The 26,826-nt window shown below is 34.9% G+C and overlaps 1 protein-coding gene across 1 annotated transcript in view; it reads right to left on the reverse strand.

The window, feature by feature from the left end:
• Positions 1-483: 483 nt before the first annotated feature.
• CEP128 (centrosomal protein 128kDa) overlaps positions 484-26,826 on the reverse strand; it is a 414,369-nt gene continuing 388,026 nt past the window's right edge. Inside the window, exons 19-22 of the mRNA XM_012656064.1 lie at positions 22,649-22,726; positions 19,276-19,389; positions 7,208-7,316; positions 484-596 (exon numbers count right to left, since the gene is read on the reverse strand). Coding sequence (XP_012511518.1) covers positions 484-596; positions 7,208-7,316; positions 19,276-19,389; positions 22,649-22,726 — 414 coding nt within the window. The remainder of the gene's footprint in view (positions 597-7,207; positions 7,317-19,275; positions 19,390-22,648; positions 22,727-26,826) is intronic.

Below are 26,826 nucleotides of genomic sequence, written 5' to 3' on the forward strand. Positions count from 1 at the left end.
TCTCCATGACATGTTATAACACATGATAATTTATTAGAGAGAATGCATTTTTTAAAAATCAATTGTATATAAATGCTCCCTGAATCTAAAGTGCTGGCCACTTTTGCCTTGAGGGGATCTCATTTTCCTCCCTTTTTTAGCCAGTAATTTTTGAAAGGCCTCAATTATAAATCCAAATTTTGGTCAGGAAAATGTGACTGACCACACTTAAAAAGGAAATTGCAAAATGAAAAATGTCACTCTTTCTGTGCTCATATAAGTTGCCAATAAATTAGCTGCACGCCATTCACGAACTGATATTATTTGGATTGGTTCAACTGATATCATTTACAAAGACCACCGTATCGTCATTTTAGTCAGTGCTTGGCAATACCGAAGAGCCGAAACTGCAGGTATGTCTGTTAGATAATCTAGGCCGAACTGCTGCAAGAACAGATGTTATTATTTGTAAAACACTCATGTAAAGTAACTAAGTTTGCTTTTTTAGCTCTCATATTCCTCATTTTTGGATTGTGGACTTGTTCCATTCATTGGTAAACTTGTGGCATCTTCCTTGATTGAAGCTGAATCTGGAGCAACAGTTCTTTTGGAAAATGCTGGCAAGGTGAGAGGAAAGAGAAAAATAAACCTAGGTGAATATAAAACCTGGGCTAACAAATTAATTTTGCAGAGGGTAGTTAATAAATCATGGTATTCGATTTAGTTTTCTATAATTAAACTTTACATGGACTAACAGACCTTCAATGTAAGAATAAGCAAAATTACTTTACTACATTCCCAAAACCACATATTCATATGATTTAAAAGTTTTTTTTTTTAATTTGAAGATTAGCCAAGAATGGAAGGTGTGTGCTTTGCCAGAATACAATGATATAAACCACACACACACAGACACACGCATTTTAGAGGGAGAAATCTTAAGGGCCTCCTTTTTATGGAATCCTGTTTGTCTCATCCTCTAGTCTGCTGAGAATAAATCTAGAATCTGAGTTTATGTTTTTCTACTACGTCTTCCCTGTCTTCTGAGCTCCAGACACCTAAATTCAAATGTCCATGTGAAATCTTCCCTGATTTCTACTCTCTGATGCCTGCTCATTCCTTACTCTTCTCCTTCTAGAAAATGACATATACATACCCATCTGCCCAGTTTCTCAAACCTTGATTTCCTCTCTTCCTTTGTTCTGTCTGATCCATCCACCCAATTTAAGAGTTAGCTCTGATGATTCTACCGTCCAATTTCACCTGAGTGCTGATTCACACCATCTCTGTTGCTATCGCCCCAGCCCAGGTCACCGTTTTCTCCCTTCCTGTTTGTCATCTTGCTCCCTTACAATCCTTTGTCCAACACCACAACCAGGATTTTCTTTCTAAACAGTAAATCAGATTGTCACTCTTCTGCATAACCCACTGTCCTGCATAACTTAGAATAAAATGCAAACATCTGACTATGGCCACACTCTTGCTCATTCGCTGGCTCACTCGCTTGGCAGCCACCTCTCTAGCCTGCGATGTCCCTGTCTTTGTACTTTCTGCTTCCGTTTTCAGGAAGACTCTTCCTATCCAATTTTGACTCAGCCCGTTCTTCTTGCTATTCAGGTTTCAGCTGAGTTGTAACCTCTTAGAGAGGCATCCCCTGATTGTCAATCTAAAGGAGTGATCCTGTGCCAGGACCTTCTATCATTTCACCTTTATAGCACCAATTTGTCACTTTAAAGTGTTTGTTTACTTGCTCACTACCTGTTTTTCCATGAGAAAAGGTGACCTTGCCTGTCTTGTTCACTATTGTCTCTTCCAGAACTGAATGCAGAGCATGGTGCATGGCCTCTTTCTAAATATTGGTTGAACAAGTTAAAAGACAGACAATTGAGAATTTTATAGCTGCTTTCTTGAGAGCATCTAGAGAGTACCTTGTTAAACTGCAATAATCAGAACTCAATTATTTAACAATATGTGGCATCTAACTGATCAGTGAAAAATACCTGAAATGTAGTCACTGTGCTTTCATGGAATTAAATCCTTTAATGGACAAGAAACAATTTTCTTGCCTTATCGGTGGCCTAATGTTTTTATTTGCCATTAATCTTTGGCATTTTATCCCACAAGTTTGTGAACAGACTGCATATGAAGTGTCTATTCACAGTTAGCCAGGTGGACCTTGGAGAATAACACGGACGTGGAAATAGTACGCTATTCTTGCTGTGCATAAATTATTTGTCACCCAAGGAACTTAGAGGCACCTCAAAACACAAATTGAGAATACTAACTTTTCTTTTTATACCAATGAAAACTGTGGTAAGGAAGTGAAATAGTTTTTTTAAGCAACTTTTATTAATTTGTTTTCCTAAGAATATCAAGTTAAAATAATATGTAAGATTCCTTTCCAACTTCTATAATAATCCTTAGATAACATTATTTTCCCATGAAAAATCACAGTCCTTTCTTTTTGGGTTTATTTATTTTAATGAACTTTTTTTTTAGAACTGTTTTAGATTTACAGAAAACTTGCAATCTGCATTTATTTTTAAAATTTGGTTTGGAGACACCAACTCCACAAAGATTAAGCATTTTTGTCTCAAAGGACTAGAGATCTCTAGAAGTCATCAGATTACTACAGACTTCACTCAAGGCTGGTCCTGTCAAACCCCGGGAGTGATGAGCCTGTCCTGGAGTTGTGTTCCTCTAATCTAAAAGGAGCTATACATGGAGACGAGTGGCCAGTTGCTACTTATAAAAAACAAGAATGACAGTTTCAAAAGCTGACATTATGCGTCTCTCTTACTAAGCCCCCACTGTCTACAGGCTGAAGGTAATGGAATCCAAGTCTTCTAAAAGAGTGTCCTGACTCATGGCCATAACTTCTAGCCAGCCAGGATAAATTTGGTAGTGATCATGGTTTTAAATAATGGATTTCTGTGTTCCTATTTCCAATGGTAATATAAGCTTACAATTTATACATTTCTTCCCTTCTTGCTGGCAGAAGGAATCTACCTTTTCTTGAATTGACCTGAACTACACAAAGCTGACATAAATTACTTCTTAAAACAAACTTTCATTAATGCTGGATCATTTCAGAGACCACAAATTATGCAGTATTTTCCCATTTCCTTTGTTTTTTCCATGGTCAGTGATTCTATGCTTTAGTTTGGTCACAGTTTGACAGGGCATCTAAGTCAGCAGAATGAATACCTTAGCATCTACAGCTTAGACGAAAGGCCTCATTCAGTACAAATATCAACTGGAATAAGAAGTTGCCTGTTCTGTGGGCCCAGAAACTCATGTCTGCCTAAAGACCTATGGTTATCCACTCCCCAAGTCCCTATACAGGTCTAAATCACCCTAAACTCCAAACCCCAATTTCATGTTTCATACAGAAATTAACAAGAGAATTTTGGGAAATTGCTGGTCAGAGATAAAAGCTGGGGTTTTATTAGTAGCATTTATCTTCATAAGAAACATTTTTAGCCAAAGTGTACATATACATATCAAATAGTACCAGTAGGTTTCACAGAAAAACAGGAGTCTCTTGCCCCACCTCTCCAAATCCCATAATCCTATTCCCCAAAAGAGCGTCACAATCAACTCTTTTGGCTTTATTTTCTGTATTTATTTCATCTATGTAAAAAAAGCCTATATTGCTATTTTCTGATTTATCATTTTTAGACATTATCCACACCACCCACTCCTCCTCACCTCATCCTCCCAATATAGTTACTTCTGAACTTTTAGTTATGTCAGTAGTGAGTGTTTATATTATTATGACTATGTAAATATGGCTCATACAAACCTAATAGGTACACTATGACAATGTTTCTTTTCTTGTTCATTTTTTCTTCTAGGCTTATTAATTTTTAAATTTTCTTCTATTTTTTTTTTTGCTCTCTCTCCGTGACCATATTAATTGTTTCTAATTGCTCAATTAGATCTGCCATATGTCTATTAGTGATCTTTTTTTTTTTCTAGATGCTTAGCTGTATCAAATAATCTATCAGTTTTTTGTTTGTTTCCTAAAGATTCTGTCAAAGAATCTCTCTCCATTCTTTCTTTAGCATGGGAGAAGTGAAGAACATGAATGTCCAGATTAAAAAGGCCCACCCAACAAGTAGTTAGAAAAATAAATAAGACTTACAATATCTCAGATTCGTTGACGTTAAAGAGAAGATCCTAAAAGTTCCCAGGGCCAGGGGTAGGAAGCGTGTGGTAGGTAAAGAGCGGGTAGAGAGGATGACTTCAAAGGAAAGAGAGTCTGTACCTATATGTCTATGATTTTTCAACAACCACATTGGATTTTGGAGGATAATTGTTCAAAGACTTCAGAAGAAAACGCATTTGCAACTTAGAATTTTATAGCCAGCTAAAGTTTCGGTCAAGTGTGAATGGAAAAAAGTCTATTTTTAGAAATACAAAGACTGAAAATATTTACCTCCCTTTCTTTGATGTGCTCATACAAAACAATGAAGAGAAGCAAGAAAGAGGGAGGTATAGGATCTGGGAAACATGAGTTATCAATATAGGCAGAGGGTGGAAAAGAATCGCAGGATGACCGCTCTGCAGTAGGTACTTGTTGGGTAGGCCCTTCTAGTCTGGCCACTCCCGGCCACCTTCTACTTGTTCTCTCGTTCCAAGACTCATTAATCCTCCATTGTCCCTCCTGAATTGATTTTCTAAAAATCTTATCTTTCCCCTCTATTGTCCCATTCTTTTTCTTTTTCTTCTCCTTTCTTTCTAGTTTTTTCAACTTTTTTTCCTAACTTTCTGGTTTTCATTTTTCTTTATTGCAATCATATTTTAGAATTCTGAACCCTCTTATTTTGTGTTCCTTTTTCATGGTATCTTGCTCTTATTAAAGTTAATGGACATAGTATTTTTTCTTATCTCTCTGAGGGTATTAATAATTTTTTTTAAAACATCTTCTGTTCCCTGTATTATCCATTTGCTATAGGTTCTGCTTTTCTCTTTGTTGGTGCCAACATCTTTTTTTTTTAAATTTTGGAAGTTTAAAGGGAGATTAAAGAGAACTAACAGGGCAATTTCTATAAGTAAACTGAAATTATGCTACAAAAATGAAGTATTCAGGGTGATCTTAATTCTTCCCACTTCTAATATACTCCATTATTAAAAACATATGGAAAATTCAAGGCTCATCAGAAAAGCAAATAAGAATAAATATGACTTTTAGAAATGAGTTTAATTACTTAAAAATAATTAATGATAAGGTAGCTATGACTAAATTTTAAAAAGTATCTTGAAAATATGGTGATAGGCCCAGGAGGAAAATTATAAAACAAATTTGTAAATAAGAAGAATGGTAAAACATAAGGCTATGAATTAATCAATAAATTAAGTAAATAACTAATAAACAGTTTTACTTTTTTTTTTTTGCAGTTTTACTTTTTAAGCTAAATTTTTCAGTCAGATTTTACAATATAAACTATAGTAAGTGTTTTCTTATTCAAAATATCTCAATAGTATTTTTTCCTATTCTTATTTAACTTTATTTCCTTTTGAGCCAGTATATTTATATAGAAACCTATGGCTGCCTGTGAGAAATATTTCTTAATTAATGATCACAGCTGGTCATGAAATGCTAGAATAGAAAGCTAAATGTAGTTTCTTTCGCTGCTTATCATAATATTAAATAAAATTTCAAAAATCTTGATGTTTTCCATTTAATGTCTTCAAACCATTTCCTTCTAGATGCCCTTCTAGGGAGCCTGTGAAAGTCATAATGGAAAAATTAAATTGCAGTAGAACAAAGACCTCCGTTCTCCAGGTTCTTGAATGTTTTATTGAGTGGGATACTCTGATATTTGATGGTGCTTAGTCCTTAACCCTCCTCCATGTTTATTTATATATTAAACAGACCTGGGGAAATTTTTCCATTGCTTAACATGAGTGACAAAAAAAACTGCCCGATGTATACATTGGATTCTGAGGTGCCATAACCAACTTGAGATATGCCCCATATTGAGGGGTGCCTGCCAGATTAGAATAGCAGAGGGTTTATGCAGATACAAAATCACTTGGTAAAACGATTAAGACAGGAAAGAGAAAATGCTTAGCATTCGGAATAAAATAATCATGAAATAATAAAAACCAAACCATTTATCAGAGACTGATAAATATTTATTCAATGAATCCATGAATATAAATCAGCAAAAATGGGATTTATCACCTTTGGATTTGACCTACTTCCTTGTGGCTCATTTTGGTATTTCATTTTAGACCAATCTAGCTATTTTAAATGACAGAATTATCAAATTTAATGTATAACCCTCCAGGCCCATGGTAAACTGAAGAGCTAAATTATCATCTAAATAAGAATCCATTAAGTAACATTTGACTCTCAATAGTTTAGATAAAAGTGGACTTTAAAAAAACTCATACATGCTTTTATCTAATATTATTTGAATATTAATTTAGTATTTACTTTGTGCCAAGTACTATGTAGAGTGCTGAGAAAACAGTGGTGAACATAACAGGCATTGCTCATATCCTCATGGAGTTCACTCTTTGGTGGAGAGAAGAATTAGGGAACAAAAAGCCACTCAAATAACAAATAACTCTATAATTACTATTCTGAAGAAGGTTTCAAAGGAAACTTGTATAGCACATTGCGGGTACTCATAACAGAGACCACATGTAAAACTGTACGTTCTGAAGTCTCTTTAAGTACATAACATAAAAGCTGAAATGTGAAGAACAAATATAGGAAGAAGAGGGGACAGATAGTGGGGGATGGCACCCTGGGCCAATGGACCCATATCTTGTTGATATTGTTGATGACATCGTAGCAAGAGTTACAGAGTATTCATAGAGTGAAATCTAGCAGGCATTCTTATTCTTTGTACAAGATTACACATTTCTGAACAGTTATATGCAAAGATTTTCTGCTTTTTGATGACTCAAATTGTATAACTTCCTTTACTCATTCATAGTTAAAATAAAAAATTTGCTTACTTAAGATTTTCACCTTCAGTGATGTAAGTTTTTCTGAAAAGTACAAGGTCTAAAAAGACAAGATTCCATATATTTTTTAGTAAATTAAATATTATAAATATACTTAGGCATTATTTGTATGATTCATAATAAGAATTTTCTCAGACTTCTGACTATTACTATCATGTCACCAACCTTAAACTTTCACTTTTCTGTGTGCTGTATTTTCTCAAATTCAATTTAAAAACTGGTACAGGACTTCATTACTTACAGTTCAAGTGTGAAAATCGTGGACTAGATAGGAAGCGACTATGGTCCTGCCAAGAGGATGAGAGATCTAACTCACGAGTGTAGGAACCTCCCGTAGAGGTTTTGTCATCCTAAGAAAGAAAGCATGGCATTTCAGGTCAATGACTGTAAAATGTTAAGGACTGAGATTCATTTAAATGTGCTGAAACTGAAATGAACTCTTAATATACAAGCTATGTTATACATGCACAATTTAATTATAATCTTTGTAAAAAAAATACGGTATATGCATATTAAAGAGTATATGAAGAAAGAAAGAAATCACCCGTTGCCATACCATAGTAGCATGATATATTTCTTTCCAGTCTTTTTCCCCTCTATAGATAGGATTTATAAACCTAGTTATAAAACTTTGTGTTCTTCATTTATTTGCATTTGTACTGTAAACATTTTGAAGTCATTAAATTATCCTAATCTTTACTTTATGGGTTACTCATATACTATAGTGCAGCATTCCCCAACCTTTTTGGCACCAGGGACTGGTTTGGCTTCATGGAAGACAATTTTTCCACAGACAGTAGGGGGCGGCAGAGCTCGGGCAGTGATGCAAGCCATGGGGAGCGGCTATAAATACAGATGAAGCTGTGCTTGCCTGCTGGTTACCTCCTGCTGTGCCCCGCTCTCTCCCCATCCTAAGTTTCATGGAAGACAATTTTTCCATGGACGGGGAGTGTGGGCAGGGTGGCAGGGGGGTGTTCATGGAGCTCTGCTGCCCAGCCCCTAACAGGTCACAGACTGGTAGCGGTCCATGGCCTGGAGGTTGGGGACCACAGCAGTGGATATACTATGCTTTACTCAGCCATTATTTCACTTGGCATTTAGGTGGTTTCTAGTGTTTTACTGCTATAAACAACACTGTGAGAAATATCTTTAAATACATAACCTTTTCCATATTTAGGATTATTCCTTTGACAAATTCTTAGGTAGAAATACTGAGTCAATAAAAACAATTTGATGTTTTAAATACATTTAGCTAGACTGCTTTCCATATTGATTATATTAATCTTCTTACTCATTTAACAAATATTTAATAAACAAAAATGAATATAGAAAAGATTCCTCTCTTCATGTATTGTATGAATGTGTCCTTCTCCCCAAATCTTAGCTGAAAATGAGAATTATAACTTTAAATGATTTAACTAAATAGATTAAAAATAGATGCTTTAATATACTTTTCTCTGAGAAGCAGTAAAACTGCAATTTCTTTTCTCATCAGTGTTGTGTAATTGTTTATCATACTTCTTTTTTTCCTTCTTTCACTCATTCATTCATTCAACAATAACTTGTTTGGCACCTACTATGTGCTAGGCAAAGACAGAGCAAGACATTGGGGTATATGATCAGGAAACCTTAGGGCTCGCAGAACAGGAAGGCATTAAACAAACTGTACAATACACAAGATAATTAAAAACTACAGTCAGTGCCACAGAAAGAACCAAAAGTTAGATTTGGGGACTGCAGAAGACCACTGTGGGAAGTGATATTTAAGGCAATATTTGAATGTTGAGTATGAATCGATGAATGAGCCAGATGAAAACTTATGGGTGGAGTATGGAAAAGTGGACAGTAAGGAGAAACGAGACAGAGGGCAGCCAGGCGACGATGGCCCAGATGAGTGGTGTGTGCTTGTAGTCCCAGCTACTCGGGAAGCTGAAGCAGGGGAAGATCACTTGAGCACAGGAAGTTGAAGTGTTACAGTGGGCTATGATCTGGCCATTGCGCTCTAGCCTGGTGACAGAGGTAGACCCTATCTCTTAAAAAAAAAAAGGCCAAAAAAAAACTTGTATGTATATGTAAAAGGCCCATTTATTCTGAGCTACAGGCATAATCCTCAGATGGTTCAAGATCATTAGTCTTCATGTACCAAAAGGGAGATTAGGTTAAAAGATTTAAGATGAAGACCCTGCAGTTTTTAACCAAGTAGTTTTTAATTATCTCCAATTATGGGATTTCATAAGAAAAGTGAAGTCATTCACTGTAGGATCTCCGAAAGGAAAGGATATACATTGTGTCCCAAGCGTATTCTAATGACTTCTTTAGAATGAGTTGACATGCGGCAACTAAAGGCAGGTGAGCTGGCTGTTGTAGCTCAGATGTGACATACTAAGGGCCAGGGCGGAGATGGAAGATGCATAAACGAAAAGGAGGGATATGCCCTCAATCAGTGCTAGAAATTTCCACTGAATTATGGTTTCCATATGAAGGATGAAAGAGAAAAACATAATGAATGGTTTCCCACTAAAAGATGCTTTGATCATTCTGAGCAATAAGAGAAAGAAAAAAAATAAGGGAAAACAAACATACATTTTGCCCACTGACACCTGAACTGAGAAAGTGAGAGGACAGGAGTACAGATGCAGGTTTGGGTACCTTGATGGAACAGATGGTGTAATGACGGTCTCAAAATGTGCCTACCAGAGGAAGGATGAAGTACACAGAAATATTTGAATACTAGTCATTCTTCTTAAAAGGCATGATTTTAAATTGATAAAACAAAATCAACTGGCATCAAAACAGAAGTTATATCTTTTCTGTTTACAGAAAAAAAATATTTGAAATGATAAAACCAGGTTTTTCATATATGATAGTCAAAACATGGCACTGATATTTCATTCTTAGCAAATTTGGAAAATATAAGAAAAATTAAGAAGAAAATAAACAACCTAACAAATTAAAATAAAAATTTATTAGTGTATAATAATTTAAGGGTACAATTTCCAGTTCTTGTTTATAAATATCTTTTTATATTGAGATCACCACTTGTGCCAATTTTGCTTCCTGCTTTTTTAAATGTAACATTATATATCAAATTTTCTCTATTATCATCATTATCATCATTGTATCACAGTTTATCTTACTAATCTCCTGTTGTTGGAAATTTAAGGTTCATTTAAGGTTTTTCTATTATAAATAATCATTGGATAAACATCTTAGTGTAAAAATCTTTGTCTATTTTTATTTATCAAATATAAATTCCTAGAAGTAGAATTACTGAATAACACATTATAAGATTGTCCATATATATCAATTTTATCTAGGTTGTCAAATTTATTGGTAGAGTTGTTCATAATATTTCCTAATTATCCTAATGTCATTAGGAGTTCTAGTAATGTTTCTCTTTCATTCCTAATATTGACCATTAGCTTCTCTTTTTTCCTAATTGGTCTGGCTAGGGGTTCTTAAATTTCATTAATTTTTTCAATCAGCCCAGTTTTGGTTTACTTTTCTTATTTTTCTGCTTTTTATTTCATTGATTTCTGATCTTATCTTTACTATTTCCTTACTTTCACTTACTTTGACTTTAATTTGCTCTTTGTTTTCTAGTTTCTTATAATAGAAGATTAAATTATTGATTAGAACTTTCTTCTTTTGTAATACTCACATTTAATGTTACAGATTTCCCTCTAAGCACTTTTTAGTTCATCCCACTAAAAAACTTAATAAATTGTGCTTTTATTTTCATGTAGTTAAAAAAATTTCTAATTTTCCTTTTGATTTCTTCCCTGACTCATCCATGGATTATTAACAAGTGTATTGTTTAATTTCTGAATACTTGGGAACTTCCCAGGTATCTTTCTGCTATTGATTTCTAGTTTCACTCTGTTGTGGGTAGACAACATATTTTGCATAATTTCAGCATCCTAAATTTATTGAGATTTGTTTCATCACCCAGAATATAGTTTATCTTGGAAAATGTCCAATGTGCACTTGAAAAAATATATGTAATTAGCTGTTGTTGGGGGGAAGTATTCTATACGTGTCAGTTAGGTTTAGTTGGTTGATAGTATTATTCAAGTCTTAGTATCCCTACTGATTTTTGCCTATTGTTTTATCAACTACTGAGAAAGGAGTGTTGATATCTCTAACTATAATTATGGATTTGTCTCATTTTCCTTACAGTTCTAATAGTTTTTGCTTCACATGGTTTGATACTTTGTTTACAGGTGAATATACATGTAGGACTGTTATCCCTTCTCTTTACAATCACTGACTTACTCCTCATTCAACCACTTTCATTTCTTTTTTTCATACATGAAAAATGAGGTTGAATTCTAATATGTCTTCAAGTTCTAACATTTTATAAGTCTTCAAAAAACTGTCAGAATCCCCCATATTACCTTGAAATAGAACTGGCAAAATTAACCTTATAAGACTTCCCTAAATGAAAACAATTTCATAATCCCTTTGAATAATCAACATAACAAAATATGAAAAAATATTTTCTTTTCCAAATCTATATTGATATTTAATTTGGGGAATTTCTATATAAGCAAATTTTACAAAGTGAGCATAAAATGAGTGTTTCTTTCTAACTCCTATCTATCTTTGAATCAAATACTTAAGTATTAAAAATAAAATATTTGTTAGGAAGCTTTTTTGCAATTTTAATAATCTCAGCTTTTGCTTTTTAGCATATCCTCAGTACAAGGGCCTATTTTCATTGCCATCTTAAGTCTCGACTAGATGGTTGGCCAGAATTCTCTGCAAAAATTCCATTGGGTGAAGGGACTTGCATTTTCTAATATTTTCCCTGGGCTTCTTCCACTTCTTTTTCATAACCCACACTGTAATTGGTTTCTTAAAAGCTGTTCCAACCTAACTAAATTTCTTTGCTAAACTGATCTCTAGTGATTAATATTTAATGATGCCCACCAAGCATTTTTCTCTCAGGGATATTAGAAGTTCAAAGTTTATTAGACAAATGATACATTTAATCTTTTCAAATTTTAATTTATCCAACCATTCCCCTGGAGAAAAGGAAGAAACATGTATGTATTTCTGAATCTGTGGCAGAACTTTTTTTCTGAATTTGTCTCTAACCTAACAATGCACTGTCCCTTCATTTCTGCCCCACTTTGAATTCCCAATTCTCCACCAGTGCTCAAGAAAGCTTAATCTCCTCCTCAGTAAACTTTATTTCTATTTGAAAGTCAATTGGGACAATTTTAAATTTTAATTTCCATGAGGGTGAGGTTTTGATTTCTTCTATCTATCCTTCTTTCCATCTACCCATCCAAATACTCCACAATTTAGCATGGTGCCACCTGTACTAAGGAACTCATATATGATTGTTTCTTGACAAAAGTGTAGAAATTAAAATTTGCTATGGTGGAAGCTGGGAAAGAGAAAACTGCTACTCTTGTATTCTCAGTTTCTTCATGTAAAAAAATTAGGGGGCTGGACCAGGTCATCTCTCAGTCCTCTTAGAACTAACATTTTATGATTCTAATCTATCTGGACAGAATCAGTGAACAACCAGTACTTCTAACTATACAAATTAGTTTTACCACAGGAAATCCAAATTGATACAATGATACTATAGGGTGTCCCAAAGTTTAGGAAAAAATTTGTAAAATTTCATAATGGATATTTTGTAAATAAAGGTACATATATGATAGCTACAATTTTCCAATTTCCCTATGTATGGTAACTTTTGGGATACTCTATATAATACTCATTTACAGGATTAACGGACTAATGAAAATACTGTGATAGATAAGGCCATTTGAAGCTCTTTGAGCAGTTTTTCTAATAGTACTGATACATTTACCCTTATCTCATTGATATTTTATTGTATAAAATTTTATATTTCTAGTGAATCACTAATGAAAAAGATTTTACTCAGTTTTTTTTTCACCTACTTCAGACTGGGCTCCACATGACTTTAATCCATTTTCAGAAACCAAATCTAATCACAGTGGATAAAAATTTACCATAAAAAAACATACTGAAAAGAATGTGCCACTGATTTAAGAAATAAAGGCAAAGATGCAAACATGTTTTAATGATGGAGGCCTTATTGGACTCTGTGCTTATTCTCTTAAAGCAATTATTTTAAAGGAAACAATCATTGTTTGAAAGACTATATTATGGCATGTTCGTTAAAAACTAATAATAAATTTAACTGGTATTTCTTATGTTTTTAGAACCTAGAGTTTTGAATTTGAGATTATTAAAAATGGCCTGCATAGGTGAATTTCTTCACAATCTTTCCTTTCCTGATATTCTTGTCGAGTAAATTATTTGGAAGGGTGACCGCATGTAGCTTGTTAAGGGGTCTAGGTTTGGTAGAGTGAGGGAGGCTCTGATAAGTTAAAATATTAATATGCTCATCTATGTATCCATGTTGATTCCTGAATAAGCACTTTTGATTCATTGTAATTTTCAGATTTTATAACAAAGAAAAAATTCCAATTCAATTGGCAACCTTTTGTCTAACTTTAAAGATCAAGATGAAATCAAGTAGTTAAGTATTATAGCTAGCAGGTTAGTCTTGATCACTTCAAAAGAATAAAAATCTCTTCAGATTTCAGCATAATCTGATTGCCTGCAAGGTTTTGGATATGTCATGTAAGCATTACCAGAAAAATAGCAATTAAATTTCTGTTAGAATTTCAGAAGGACTGAAACTAAAAAAAAAAAAAAAAAAAAATTTAAGTTTTTTAAATCACTAATTTAACATATATTGTGCACTCACTGTATATTCTGGAATCAAAGATGAGTCGGACAGTGCCTGAATTCAAAGGCTATATAATCCAGTAGAACAGCATTTTGCAGACTTCAATGTTCACTCATAGTTATACTGCCATTTTCTTTCATGTTTCTTTAAAAATTAACCTGGTACTCGATTTCTATAGAGGAGAGGCTTAAAGGATGGCAAATTGGTTGGGATTGAGAGAAGCATAGAGCTGTATTTGCACAGCAGTTTACATATGATTCCTTATCAAAGCATGGGGAAGAGTGGTTATAAATGAGATAATCAGGGTATTGCAGGGTTAAAGCTCTCTCAAATTACCCCATGGTTGCCACTACTATTCCCAAGCAATAACTGTAAAAATCACATGAATAATACACTAGTGATATATCTTTATAGTTGTTAAAATGAAGATGTGTATGCATCATCTACGATCTTGAATTGCACCAAGAATTATCCATAGCATGCTTTAGAAGCTACTGTTGTAGAAGATTTAAGATATGTACAGAAATAGCTGACTTGAGAGAGAATGTGCTAATAGCCACTAATTGCTGTGAGCAAGATATAAACAAATCACAGAGATTCAATGAGGGAGAAATGACTTCCAGGATCAAAACATGTACTTATATCACACACATGCTTGCACTGAACAAATATGACAAAGAGCTTTGGCAAACTCTGCTTTCCATAAACTCTGCTGAAAGCCATTATCAATACTTCCTCACCTCCTTCATCTTATCCTGTAAACATCTGCTTTTTTTTTTTTTTTTGAGACAGAGTTGCCCTGGCTAGAGTGAGTGCCGTGGCGTTAGCCTAGCTCACAGCAACTTCAAACTCCTGGGCTCAAGCGATCCTACTGCCTTAGCCTCCCGAGTAGCTGGGACTACAGGCATGCGCCACCATGCCTGGCTAATTTTTTTTTTTCTATATATTTTTAGTTATCCAGCTAATTTCTTTCAATTTTTTTTTTTTTTTTTTTTTTTTTTTTTTTTTAAGTAGAGACGGGGTCTCGCTCTTGCTCAGGCTGGTCTTGAACTCCTGAGCTCAAACAATCCGCCCGCCTCGGCCTCCCAGAGTGCTAGAATTACAGGCGTGAGCCACCGCACCCGGCCAAACATCTGCTTCTTTAAAAAGAAATTGCATACTAACTCTCCAACTAGATGTTAAAAATCATGACTTTCCTTTCAGGGGAGGAAGGATGGGAAAAAACATGCCTTCTGTGATTTTCACCAAAAAATTCCAATTTTAATTAAAACCATATATTTAGCATGGGTAAAGGTAACAAATGGGGATTTCTTGGACCAAACCATGCTCCTCCGTGAATTCAGATTAGCAATGCTGTGTTACTGCCTGACTTTTGAACATTCTGTTCTATTTGAAACAGCTGGGAGAGCAAGGAAGGCTATGTCCTGCAGAAACCCAATTAGGCCTAATGAAAGAGAGGCCATGAAATGCTTCTGTTGTCTACCAAGACAGAGAAAATGTGTTCGATTCAGCTTTGAATTGAATTCTAAATATAAATTTTCAGATCAGGCTTTGTCCAGTTAGCTTGGTCGACTTAATATAATATTACATTATGCTCTCACAACTGTGGACGTTTGTCCTGTTCAAAATCTTGACAGGTTTCTAGAAATCTGACCATTTTTGTCTTGGTGATTGCCATGGGAATAAACAACAGAAGATCAGCTCTAGCCTTGGACTGACTGAAAAAGAGTCTGACTTGCTGACTTCCTGCTAACCCTTGCCTCCACCAGCAGTGTGGTTATGTTGGATGTTGCCCTGCCTTCTTACAACAGCAAAAACATGAGAGAAGCCAGTTGCCAACATGGTTCTGCTATGCCAACAGTTATTTGTCTGTCAACAGTAATACAGTCAGAGTTCTATAACTGAAATGCTAATAGAGATCCTCTTCCAAACTGAGACGTGGATAAAACACTTCCCTGTACCTTGTCATCACAAACCTCTTTTCAAAAGATTCTTGAGCAATGTTCTTTCCATTGAACACCTAATGTGGTTTATTGGGACCACCTTTATAGCATTTATCCCTTTTTCCTTTGTGTTACAGTTGTTTGTGTGAAGGGTTTAAACTCCGAAGGGTGAGTAATGGTTTTTATTATCATGCCATTATCTTGAGCCCCTAGCATAGTGTGCCTTGTTTATGGTAGAAACCCAATAAATGTTTGTTGAATGTTGTGTTTAGAAAACCAACAACAACAAACATGAATATCTTCCAATTACAAGAGAAGTTCCAAAATGTTAGGGATCTTTGTTTTGTTCACTGATTCAAGTTCCATGCAACTAGAAAGTTCCTGGCTCATAGCTGGCACTTAATAAATATTTGTTGAATGAATGGATAAGCATTATGACTTTCCAAAGATCTTGGACAGTATATATTTGATTGGTAAATAAAGAAAAGGAAATATGTCATATAATGTGTAAAGGAAGAAAAAGTAGATGTCTAATTTCTCTTTTCTCAAGACCAGGGATTGGCAAACTTTTTCTGTAGAAGGCCATAGAGTAAATAAGGTTTCGTGGGCCATATGGTTTCTATCGCAACTACTCAACTCTTCCACTGAGTGCAGATGCAGCCATAGATAATAGGTGAATAAATGAGTGTGGCTGTATTCCAATAAAACTTTATTTACAAAAATAGTTGGCAGGCAAGATTTGGCCTATGAGCAGTTTGCTGACTTCTGCTCTAGAACAACTGTGCAAGAATTATCTGCTAGAATTAAGATGACTAGGTAACTATTCCTTCCTTGAAGACCATGCTTTCTGTATCTTATACGTCCCCTAGCAGGTAGTACAGTGGTTTACTGTATGGTAGCTGTACAGTATGTTTGTTGAATTAAACTGATTCTTAACACTAACTGATTTCCTCAAACTGCAGTTTTCAGTAGAACCAATGAACTCAAATCCCTGTGATATGACTTTTCTTTGAACTCTCTCCTAGCAAAATGTGGGGGAAGTTAATAGCTGCTGAAATAATGTTTCCTGAAACTGAAGTCGTAATGGGGTTCCTTCTTTCTTGATTTAAAGAGTCCTGATTTCTCTTATTCAACGCATTTTCTTCAAGATGTCAGTGATTAACCAGAGGTAGCTCTTTTGATTATCCATAAAGATAAGAAATGATTAACATAACTTTCTCATTACCCATCTAAGCTAATACTTCTTTTGAAGCTGTCTCCCCTCTCAGTCTTTTTAAATAACTTATTTACATAAAAGGCATATGAGCAAATGACCACTGGTATCTACAATCAGAAAAAATGTGTTCCCACATTTTCCTCTCTAATGACCACCAAAATGTGATATTCCCATGAGTTTTGTGTTAAATTACTACATTATTTCAGGCCAGGAATCTGCTATGTATGGTAATAGTCTATATATTCAACACTGAAATGTATCAGTTTTAAAATGTTTAAGTAGTATTAATGTGGAAGAATGCCATCAGAAAATGTGCTTTGTGGCCCTATCCTATACTTGCACTATTTATTTGCAAAAATTTCAAACTTATTTCTCATTTTGCTAAATGTTGGCCTCTCTTACGAACTAGGCTTGCTTTCCTCTTCAGCTGCAAATGTAATTTTAAACAGAACTCCAGTGAGATTACTTGCTGAACATGTTAAACATTCATAGCTTTGCCTTATGCTGTTATGGAAATTGCATTGATTTATAGCAATTTGGGTGCCACTAGATAACACTGATTCACCTGATACCAAATATAACTGTATTGGGAAATAATGTTTTAAATGTTTCATCTGCATCTAGACCTCTGTTGAGCTAAGAGGCATGTACTGTGTTTATGTATTTCTGCAAAAAACTGACTTTTATATAGAAAAATACAGTTCTCCATTTGGCAACTTCTAGAAAAAAATAGTTATATGAGGACTAAATTTACACTGTAAAAGCACAGCAGTCAAGGACATAAATTACACGAGCCAGGCAGATTTAGGTTTTCATTCTGATTCAACCATTTAATTACTTTATAACCTTGCTTTCTTCAATGGTAGAAGAGGAAAAATAATGGTGCTAACCTGCCAGGATTGCTGTGATGATTAAATATGATAATGTACATAAGGCATGCAACGCCTACAAAAAGAACAACTTTATGTGGTCTGTTCTAATACATGCTCCATAATTACTATTTATTATCAGCTTTTGTAGCCTAAATCTTGCATTTCTGTTTAAGATAAGCAGAACTCCTTTAAATGGTGGAGAAATGCTTGAGTATATGGGACCTGATGAGAATGTTGGGAGATGATTTAGGAATTTAAAAATTGCCACGTGAGACAAGGTCACGACTATAGTCAATACACCAATTTATAAAAAACAAAAGTAAAAATGAACGAAGACACAGGATGTCCTCTTCACAGTAAGGGTATTGATAACTTGGCATAATTTTGTTAATTTCTGTTTGGGATGGAGTTAGTATAATGTTCATTTTAAGTATGCTAAGGAGGACTTATGGAAATGAGCACCATCTTTACATCCACTGAGCATTCTATCCTATTACATTCAGAGGGGGAAAGGAGCTTCTTAGAAATAATTATATTTGGCTGTAATAAGTGAATATATACAGTGTAATGAATATTCATATATATTAAAGTTTGTAAGAAGGGAAAAAAGCCGGAGAGCTTTAGCTTTTCTTCTTTTTTTTTAAATGGACTTGGAGTGCACATTTGAATACAGATGGATTCCCTCTCGGTCACTGTTCTCAATGGGGGGCAGTTTTGCTCTCCAGAGGACATTTGACAATGTCAGAAGACACTTTTGGATATCAGAACTTGAGATGGGGGATGCTACTGGCATCTAGTGAGCAGATTTTAGGGATACAACTAAACATCGTACAATGCCTAAAACAATCTCTATTATCTGGCCCAAAAAATCATCTTTGGGATTTAGTGCTAAGGAACCTTAAACTTATTGAATTCCCAGCTCTAGGCTAAGAGCCGTTCAGGGCTGAATGGGTTTAAAATCATTCATACCCCAGATGGACATTAGGTAGGCTCTAGGGAATGGCATGACTTTTGTCAATATGGTCAAATCTTCGCAGTATCTGTGTTGGTTTCATGGTCATAAACCATAAGCTGAAGTATGAGCATGGAGTTCACATCCTCAGGAAAAGAATGACTGGACATGCCAAGGCTATAGTTTACAAAGTACAATACATTAGTAGACCTACTGTGGACTTCATTGTTGACAGAGCCGGACTTACACATAAAGGAAGGAAACCATCACACTAAGACTTTGACCAACCAAGGGGCCAGGGGTTAAATGGCTCAGGATTTCTTAAGCAGTACCAATTCCCATCGACAAACAACACATTGAGCAACAATGGCACAGACTTAAGGTTTAGTTCTCAGGCAAAAATTTATAAGCACAATCTTTGGACTTTTGATCTCTATTTCCACAGAATTGAAAAGCTATTTCATATACCACGAAAAGCTTTTGTTTCACCAGTGCCCTTACATGAACACTGCAGGGGCTGCTTAAGAGGCTGTAGCCTTAAACATGGACAATGTTTACTGACTAAAGATGTATACAAAGAACATTACTTTGAAACTTTTGTTTCTGTACTTGGTGTCATCTTGTTGATGCTGAAGAGAATCTCTGTGAACTCTGTATTTAGAATATCTCCCATCAATTCTCTCGGATGAACTGCGGGTATCCTGGAAAAACAACACAGGGTCTGAATTGGTGAATAAAAGCAAAATCCGTGCTTGAAATTAGAATAAGAAAGTGTTGATACGTAGATATATAGGGGAACCATGGGTCACCATGGAAAAAGAGTAAAATGGTCACTGTGGATGTTACCATAAAAATAAAATGGGTCTCACATTGGGCATTTGGTTTCTTTTAACAACTCGTCCCTCTGCTTATCTGAAATGATTAAAATCCTTTAGAACAAGATTCAAGTAACAATGAGTTGTTCAAAGATCGTCATTAATGACGTGTCCGTTTTAGATGTTGTGTACCGTCTCTTGAAGTAGTACTTGATATCAAAATATTTTCTTTGTTAAAAAAGTGCTACCTTTAAAACTAAAGCCCTTTTACTTACTTATCTTTAAACAACATTCTACCTTTTAACTATTATGTCATGTAGATTCTTAAGGATATCTCCTCTGCCCTTATAAGAATAAAAAGATTCACATAATAAATTAAGACAGCAAAAATTTCCAGGGCCTGCCTTTCTTTCTTTATTCCCTTCATTTCTTGGGAGAAGGAGGAACACAGCAAACAGTTAGTTACCATAGCCAATTATTTAGACATTTCTGTTTTGATTTAGGGAGAAATTAGAATAAAATGAGGGCAACTGATTTTGGTATGTACAAAAAATCATCTATGGGATTTAGAACCCCAAATAGTCCCAAGGAACCTTAAACTTATTGAATGCTCAAGCTGGAAGGGGTATTAGAATTCCAAAGTTCTTATTTTTATTAAAAAAACAAATAAACAATACCCTAAAAACTAGAGCCCAGAGAAGTTAAGAATGGCTTGCCCAGGGCTAGACAATTTGTGGCTGATTGAGTTTGGAACCCAATGCTATTCCCTTTCCACCTTATCAAACGTGTAGTGTTTATAATATGGGATTCTAGAGTTGATCAACTACTTTCAAAATGAGGTGTGAGAGAGAGAATATGACTACATTTAAACAAGAATAAAGTCAAGCCTATCTAAATAGAATGAAGTCCATACTCACACTTACAGTCATAGGCTATAGAACTACCAAGAAATATATATGTGAAATAAATTTTCCCATATATGCTAGTGATGTCAGTGTGAGTAGGAACTATAGAGATAATATTGTACAATTCCCTCATTGTATGGTTGAGGACATAGCCTCTGAGACACTAGGCGATTTTGTCTGGTGCATGAGCTTGGACCAGAACTTAGGCCTTTGCATTTCTGTTCATAGCACGCTAAATTTTAGAAAGTTTGAAGGGTTTGAAAAAATATAATCTATATCTAATAATCTAAAGGCTTTATGTATTTTCATTTAAGGCTATGTCTATGTCTAGTCAATTTTATTAAATTGATTTAAATGAGCTCTTTTTAATCCTAGAGATGGCTTTAGAGTACACATTGATGGGTTTCAAGCTAAAGGCCGCAGGGCAAAGAAGATGGGCTTTGCTCTTGTACACAGAATTAGATCCTACTTCTAACTAATTTAACATACTCCAAACTTTGGGATTCTCATCTGTAAAATGGGGGGAAATACTGTCCATCTATAGGGTGTCTCTGAAGATTAGAAAAAAATGCAACATACAGTATTTAGCTACTGCTTGGCAGTACAATGTGTGCATAATTAAACCCTTTCCCTTTCCAAGCGAAAGGTTTCAATTTTAATGTATTGGAAAGTATAATTCTGAACTTTGAAAAATATTCTCTCTTAAAATTTCACTATTTAGGCATCTTCATATGTGAGTTTGTGTGTATATAAGTATATATATTGTAGACAATCACTAGCCCATAGGATAAAAAATAACGAGCCTTTTGGTATAGTAGAGAACATAGCTGTTAAATGGTACATATGAACATTTTGTTCAATGCAGACAACTGTGGAAAAAGTGATTTGTCACTAGAGTTAAACTTTGTATTTCTATACTGGTATAAAACAGGCATCTGTTTCACAGTGACAAGTGCTACCTGTTTCCAATACCTTCTCTTGTCTGTCCTTCATTTACTTAGATGACTTCTGTTAGTTGCAGAGAAAAAACTGGGAAGAATATGGGCATAACATATCACCCACTATCACATTGGGTTATATAATGACAAACAGAAATTACATCGTCTTGGACAGTGGTTTCATAATTCTTTGATAGAGATTTAAACTGCAAATATATAATCAAATCATAAGAAAGAGTCAACACTTTAGTAAAATACACTTGAAACATTGGTTTTGTTCTATATGTGATAGATTTCCAGATGTGTCAGCTCAACCCTGGATCTCACTCAGAAGTGTTTAGTTACTGAACTACCAAGAGATGCTTAATGCAAGGTAATTTTAAGATAGTGCAGACCTTGAGAACTACATCACAACACTTCCAATGAATCAATATGATTATGAGCTGGCTATATTCCTACCCCCTGTATCCTCAAATAATATGCTAGATTTAAACAGAACCTAAATATAACATAAGTTATATTTTAAGGCCAATGTGAAATAAGAGATTACATGGTTTCCAAAGGGAAACCCTCATCATTGTTAACTTCAGCCATGGAGGGTCAATAAATTATAAATCATTAAAATTTTACATGACATATGTATCCCTAAGGTGATATGTGAAGATGTTCCTTGGATCAGACTCTGTCTGGCAGGACTGGGCAGCAGGGTTATTTGCTTTGCAGCTCTCCTCTATTGAGGAACTTTAAAAATAACAGAAGGTAAATTCACACGTGTCTAATTGGCTTGATAAGGAAATACTTTGCGGTTAAAGATCTACCAACAGATGGCATGGAATATGAAATCTAAAATTCTATGTGGATTGAATTCATATGTCATAGTATAGGGATAACCTGTGAACTATCAGATCTTTAAAATAGTACTCAACAATTTGTAAAGAAGTTGACAATTCATAGATTAAAATTGCTAATCAAAAAAGTTATCTACTATCAATATAATGTGTAACTCCCTTTAATTCTTAGGTTTTTATAAATTATTACTAAAGCATTAGGGAGCCAAGTGAGCTTCTAGTGGTAAGGGTAAAACTCTCTACCTTCCTATATTGTGCTAATACGTAAGTTTCATTATTTTCAATCCTGACTTCACAAATAATGTCAATGAACTTTGATAAGATGGAGTGTTAAAAGTCCCCAGTGTTTTTTGGTACTTCTTCCCTCTCTATGCTTTTCTTTGCACATCAGGAAGATGTCAAGTATTCTCACTCAGATAAAAATACAGAAAGAGACAAGCCAACTCTTTCTCACTCTGAAGTCTTTGAAATCCTCTAGTAGGCTCAGTTTCTCAGGCACAGACTCCAGATGGTCCAAGGCCACTCGGGTACTCTGAAAAAGAAAACATAAGGAAACCAAACATTATAAAAAATTAATTAGTACTCTCAGAATTCAAATACCAAAAATCAGTTTAGTATAAGCAGTTCAAGCTGTAGCTTTAGAGTCAAATAAGAACAGATATAATAGTATTTCTAAGATAAATTTATCTTTTTAAATCAGAAGAATTATTTCCTCTCAAAAAGTATATGAGATGCATTTGCAAAACTGACTCAGATATAAAAACTCTTCCTGGATAATTGCTTTCAACTGATATGCTATGAAACTTTCTATAGAGCATTTCATATTAATTTACAAAACTGCTTCAGTGAACATCAGAAATAAAACCACAAGGTAATACTGAGAAATAGATGAATTTGCAGTTACTTTTGTATGGAGCCTATTAGAGATTCTCAAATGTTGCCATTATAAAGAAGAACAGAGTTCTCAGCAATTATTTTAATTAAAAAAGGAAAAGGGAACAGTTCTTAAAAGGCTCGGGAGAAATATATGAAGTTAAACATTTGTAACAGGGACACACAATCCTGTTGGTTATAAATCAATAGCTTATCATACTGTCTTTGATTAGCTGTCACTATTAAATCCACCAGTATAAACTTTAGGAGGGAACGATCAGAAAATTTAAAAACCAATGGGAAATAAGAGTTTCAATGGTAGAATAACCTTGAGACAAAGATTATATAGTGTGTATCATATGCATCTCTGTATTATTAGTCCTGTTACAGTTCCAGAACATATTAGGCAGGCAATAGATATTAGCTTTTAAATTTAAAATGAATTTTAACTGTTCAATCAAATAAATGACAAACCCAATGGCTGGTGCATTGGAAGATCATCTGCTCCCCTACATCTCCCATGTGAAAGGTTCTGAACAATGGACTCGAGTGTGTCACTTCTGGACTGAGACAAGAGTCTGCATGCCCTCTCTTCCCTGCCAACCCCTGCCATGAGAACCCTGAAGGCCACATGCTGCAGGTGGCATAACTGTAAGAGGAGAGGAGAGCCACCCACCATATTGGACTTCATGTGAGATATCAACCTCTATTGTGCTAAGCCATAAGATTTCAGGGTTTATTAGTTGCCAATGCATAATACAGCATTAATTATCACAAATACCTACACTGAGAATTAAATAATTAAAATGTAAGCTAATCAAGTAGTCAACTGGCTTTTTTTGCGGGGGTGGGGGAGGCTTTCAATTATGAGTATGTAAAAATTTTTTCTTGGAAGGAATTCGGTTTTCTTTCACTTAATCTTCCTATTTGAAATCTCCTATCTCCCCCTAGAGAGATGCTGGTCTATGCCTAGCATCTGCAATCCAGAGCCTCACTGAAGCAATCTGTCTAGAGCATATACTTTATGTCTCCTACAGGGATGGAGAAAGGGGGTTGCGAATCTAATTCTTCATTACAGACGCTTTCTATGTATCCATTTCTTCCACCTCCTTCTGCCGTAATTGTGCCAATTACTCCAATTCAAAAGCCTTTCCAGAATTCTGCAGGGTGAATGACATTTGCTTTCCATTGCTACCCCCTTGACAGGTAGCTGAGTTTCACCTTTTCTGTTCCAAGTCATTTTACCACTTTTCAATGTTCCATGACCTAGAGTTACAGATGTCTTCTAGTTTTGATACATGCAAATGAATGTTTCTATCTCTTATCTTTATTTTTGTAATGTGATTTTTGAGAAGGGCAGAAACACCTTGACTTTGCCACTTTGAAACAGAAAGTCATATGTGCTGTTTCTTCAAGTTCATAAAGTCTTCTTTTTCAGGGTCCATTTATAGGATTTAGTATTTTGTTCCTTCTGCTTAGCATTTATATTATTGTTAGTCTTTTGTCTGCATGTACTCACTTAAACTGCCACACATTTTAAATGACTTCATTTAATTTTTTCATGTATAGGAAAGATTCATCAAAATGACATGTTTCTTAATATAGGCCACAACTTGAAGGCTTTGGAGAGCAGGCAGTTTTAGCCACCAGGTATGCTACGTTTATTTAAATAATAAAATTACAGATTTTCTCAAGAATTATATTGGCCTGTAAGCAACAAAATACAAAGCAATGCCCTGATGATTTTAAAGCAAAATTTTATGCATTGAATAAAATCATCTTCATAAACACTCTAATAATAAAGTATTATTAGTACTTTCTTTTTTCATCCCATAATTTTTCTCATTCAAAAGTGATCCCTTGAACCTGGATTCAGTACGTTAAACTTATTTTGTTCTCAAAATAAGCAAATGTTCTCTTTTCCTACTGAAAAATCCAGAATTTTACGCAAATATTTTTGCTTAAATTTTTCAATCAACCTGGTGACTATACAGAACCATTTTTTTCTTGCACATGCTCACATGCTAGTTTTTTTACTATTTTATTATGTTTTTTAGGTATATATTCAAACAGCTACGTTTTTGTGAGTCAATCTTGAAAAACTCCTTGGCTCCTTCTTTCTTTTTTTTTTTTTTTGAGACGAGTCTCACTCTTTTCCCCGGGCTAGAGTGAGTGCCGTGGCGTCAGCCTAGCTCACAGCAACCTCAAACTCCTGGGCTCAAGCGATCCTCCTGCCTCAGCCTCCCAAGTAGCTGGGACTACAGGCATGCGCCACCATGCCCGGCTAATTTTTTTCTATATATTTTTAGTTGTCCAATTAATTTCTTTCTATTTTTAGTAGAGACGGGGTCTCGCTCTTGCTCAGGCTGGTCTCGAACTCCTGAGCTCAAACAATCCGCCCGCCTCGGCCTCCCAGAGAGCTAGGATTACAGGCGTGAGCCACCGCGCCTGGCCTCCTTCTTTCTTAAGTGCAGTTATTTTTACACTCCTCTCTCCCACGATTTCTTGCCTCTGTGTATCCATAAACTCATCTTTACACTGTCTCACCATTTATTTCACTTGTGGCTTATTTTATAATCCATTTATGTGTCGCTTCTAAATATCTTCCTCAATATTAGAAATACTTTTCTGGTACACAGGACTTTCTCTTACATTCTAGTCAATCAGTTACCAACAAATGTGTAGCTTAGATATTGTAGAAAGATCTACAAGACAAAGATAACATACTTCCTGTTCTTCAGGGACATTTAACTTACTGAGTGGAGAAATACGCATATACCAAAGACACCAGAATTATACAAAGAAAAAAGTTCACTTATCTTAAGGAAACTGCATGTACAAATGCTGAGATGTCTAGGGGATTGGCAACAATAAGATGTGAAGTAATGAAGACATTGCGTCTCGGCCTACAGGCATCTCAGATCTCATAACGTGATTTCATCAAGTGATATTTTGGGGAGTACACTTATTTTCTGGCTCTTCTCCTTCACCCCACCACTCACTGTTTGTATGTAAATGTGCTTAAACCACCACTTTGGCATATAGACTCAAGAATACACACAGCATTGCAACTTTTTTTTTTTTAAATGTGATATTGGCTGGGGTTCTGAGATTAGAATCTTGTCACACTACATGTCATTTCAAAATCACTTTTTCCCCAAAGCCACAATGTTAGAGAGATAAGATTCATCAGCCGATGAAGAGTCTAAAATAAGGAACTTGGATTTCAGAGAAGCCATGAAGACCTTTATCATGTTAGTTCCTAGGGTAAAATACCTTGTGTAGAGTCAGCGAAACTTTTTATTTTTTAAGTTGGTTAATTTTTTTCTACCTTACATTATCTAGTGCTTTAAAGGGCATGGACAAGTCTCCACTGTTAGAATTATGGGAGCAACATTCATTCTAATAATGGTACCAGCAAAATGACAGGTGCTTAACTGGTCTTTAATTTTCTTAACTCAGTTTTCTAGAATAAATAAGTCAGACGACCACAAAAAATTTAAAAAAATGTTTCTCCCTTGAAAATGTTCCAAGATACTAAATTTCATATCAAATTTCAAAACAAAGAAAAATTCACAAGTAAGACTGCATTTCATAAAGGGCCAACACATTGAGCATATTTGGTTTATCTCAGAGGCTTGAATAGCTGGACTTGCACCGGCCTAGAAGCAGTGGCAAAGCAGATGATCAGTTAATCGTAATCCTGTTTAATAACATAATGAAATAATGAACCGTAAAAATATAATTCTGTTTTGAATG

This window comes from Propithecus coquereli, unplaced genomic scaffold (assembly GCF_000956105.1).
Source record: "Propithecus coquereli isolate 6110/MARCELLA unplaced genomic scaffold, Pcoq_1.0 Scaffold5, whole genome shotgun sequence".
Classification (NCBI taxonomy): domain Eukaryota; kingdom Metazoa; phylum Chordata; class Mammalia; order Primates; family Indriidae; genus Propithecus; species Propithecus coquereli.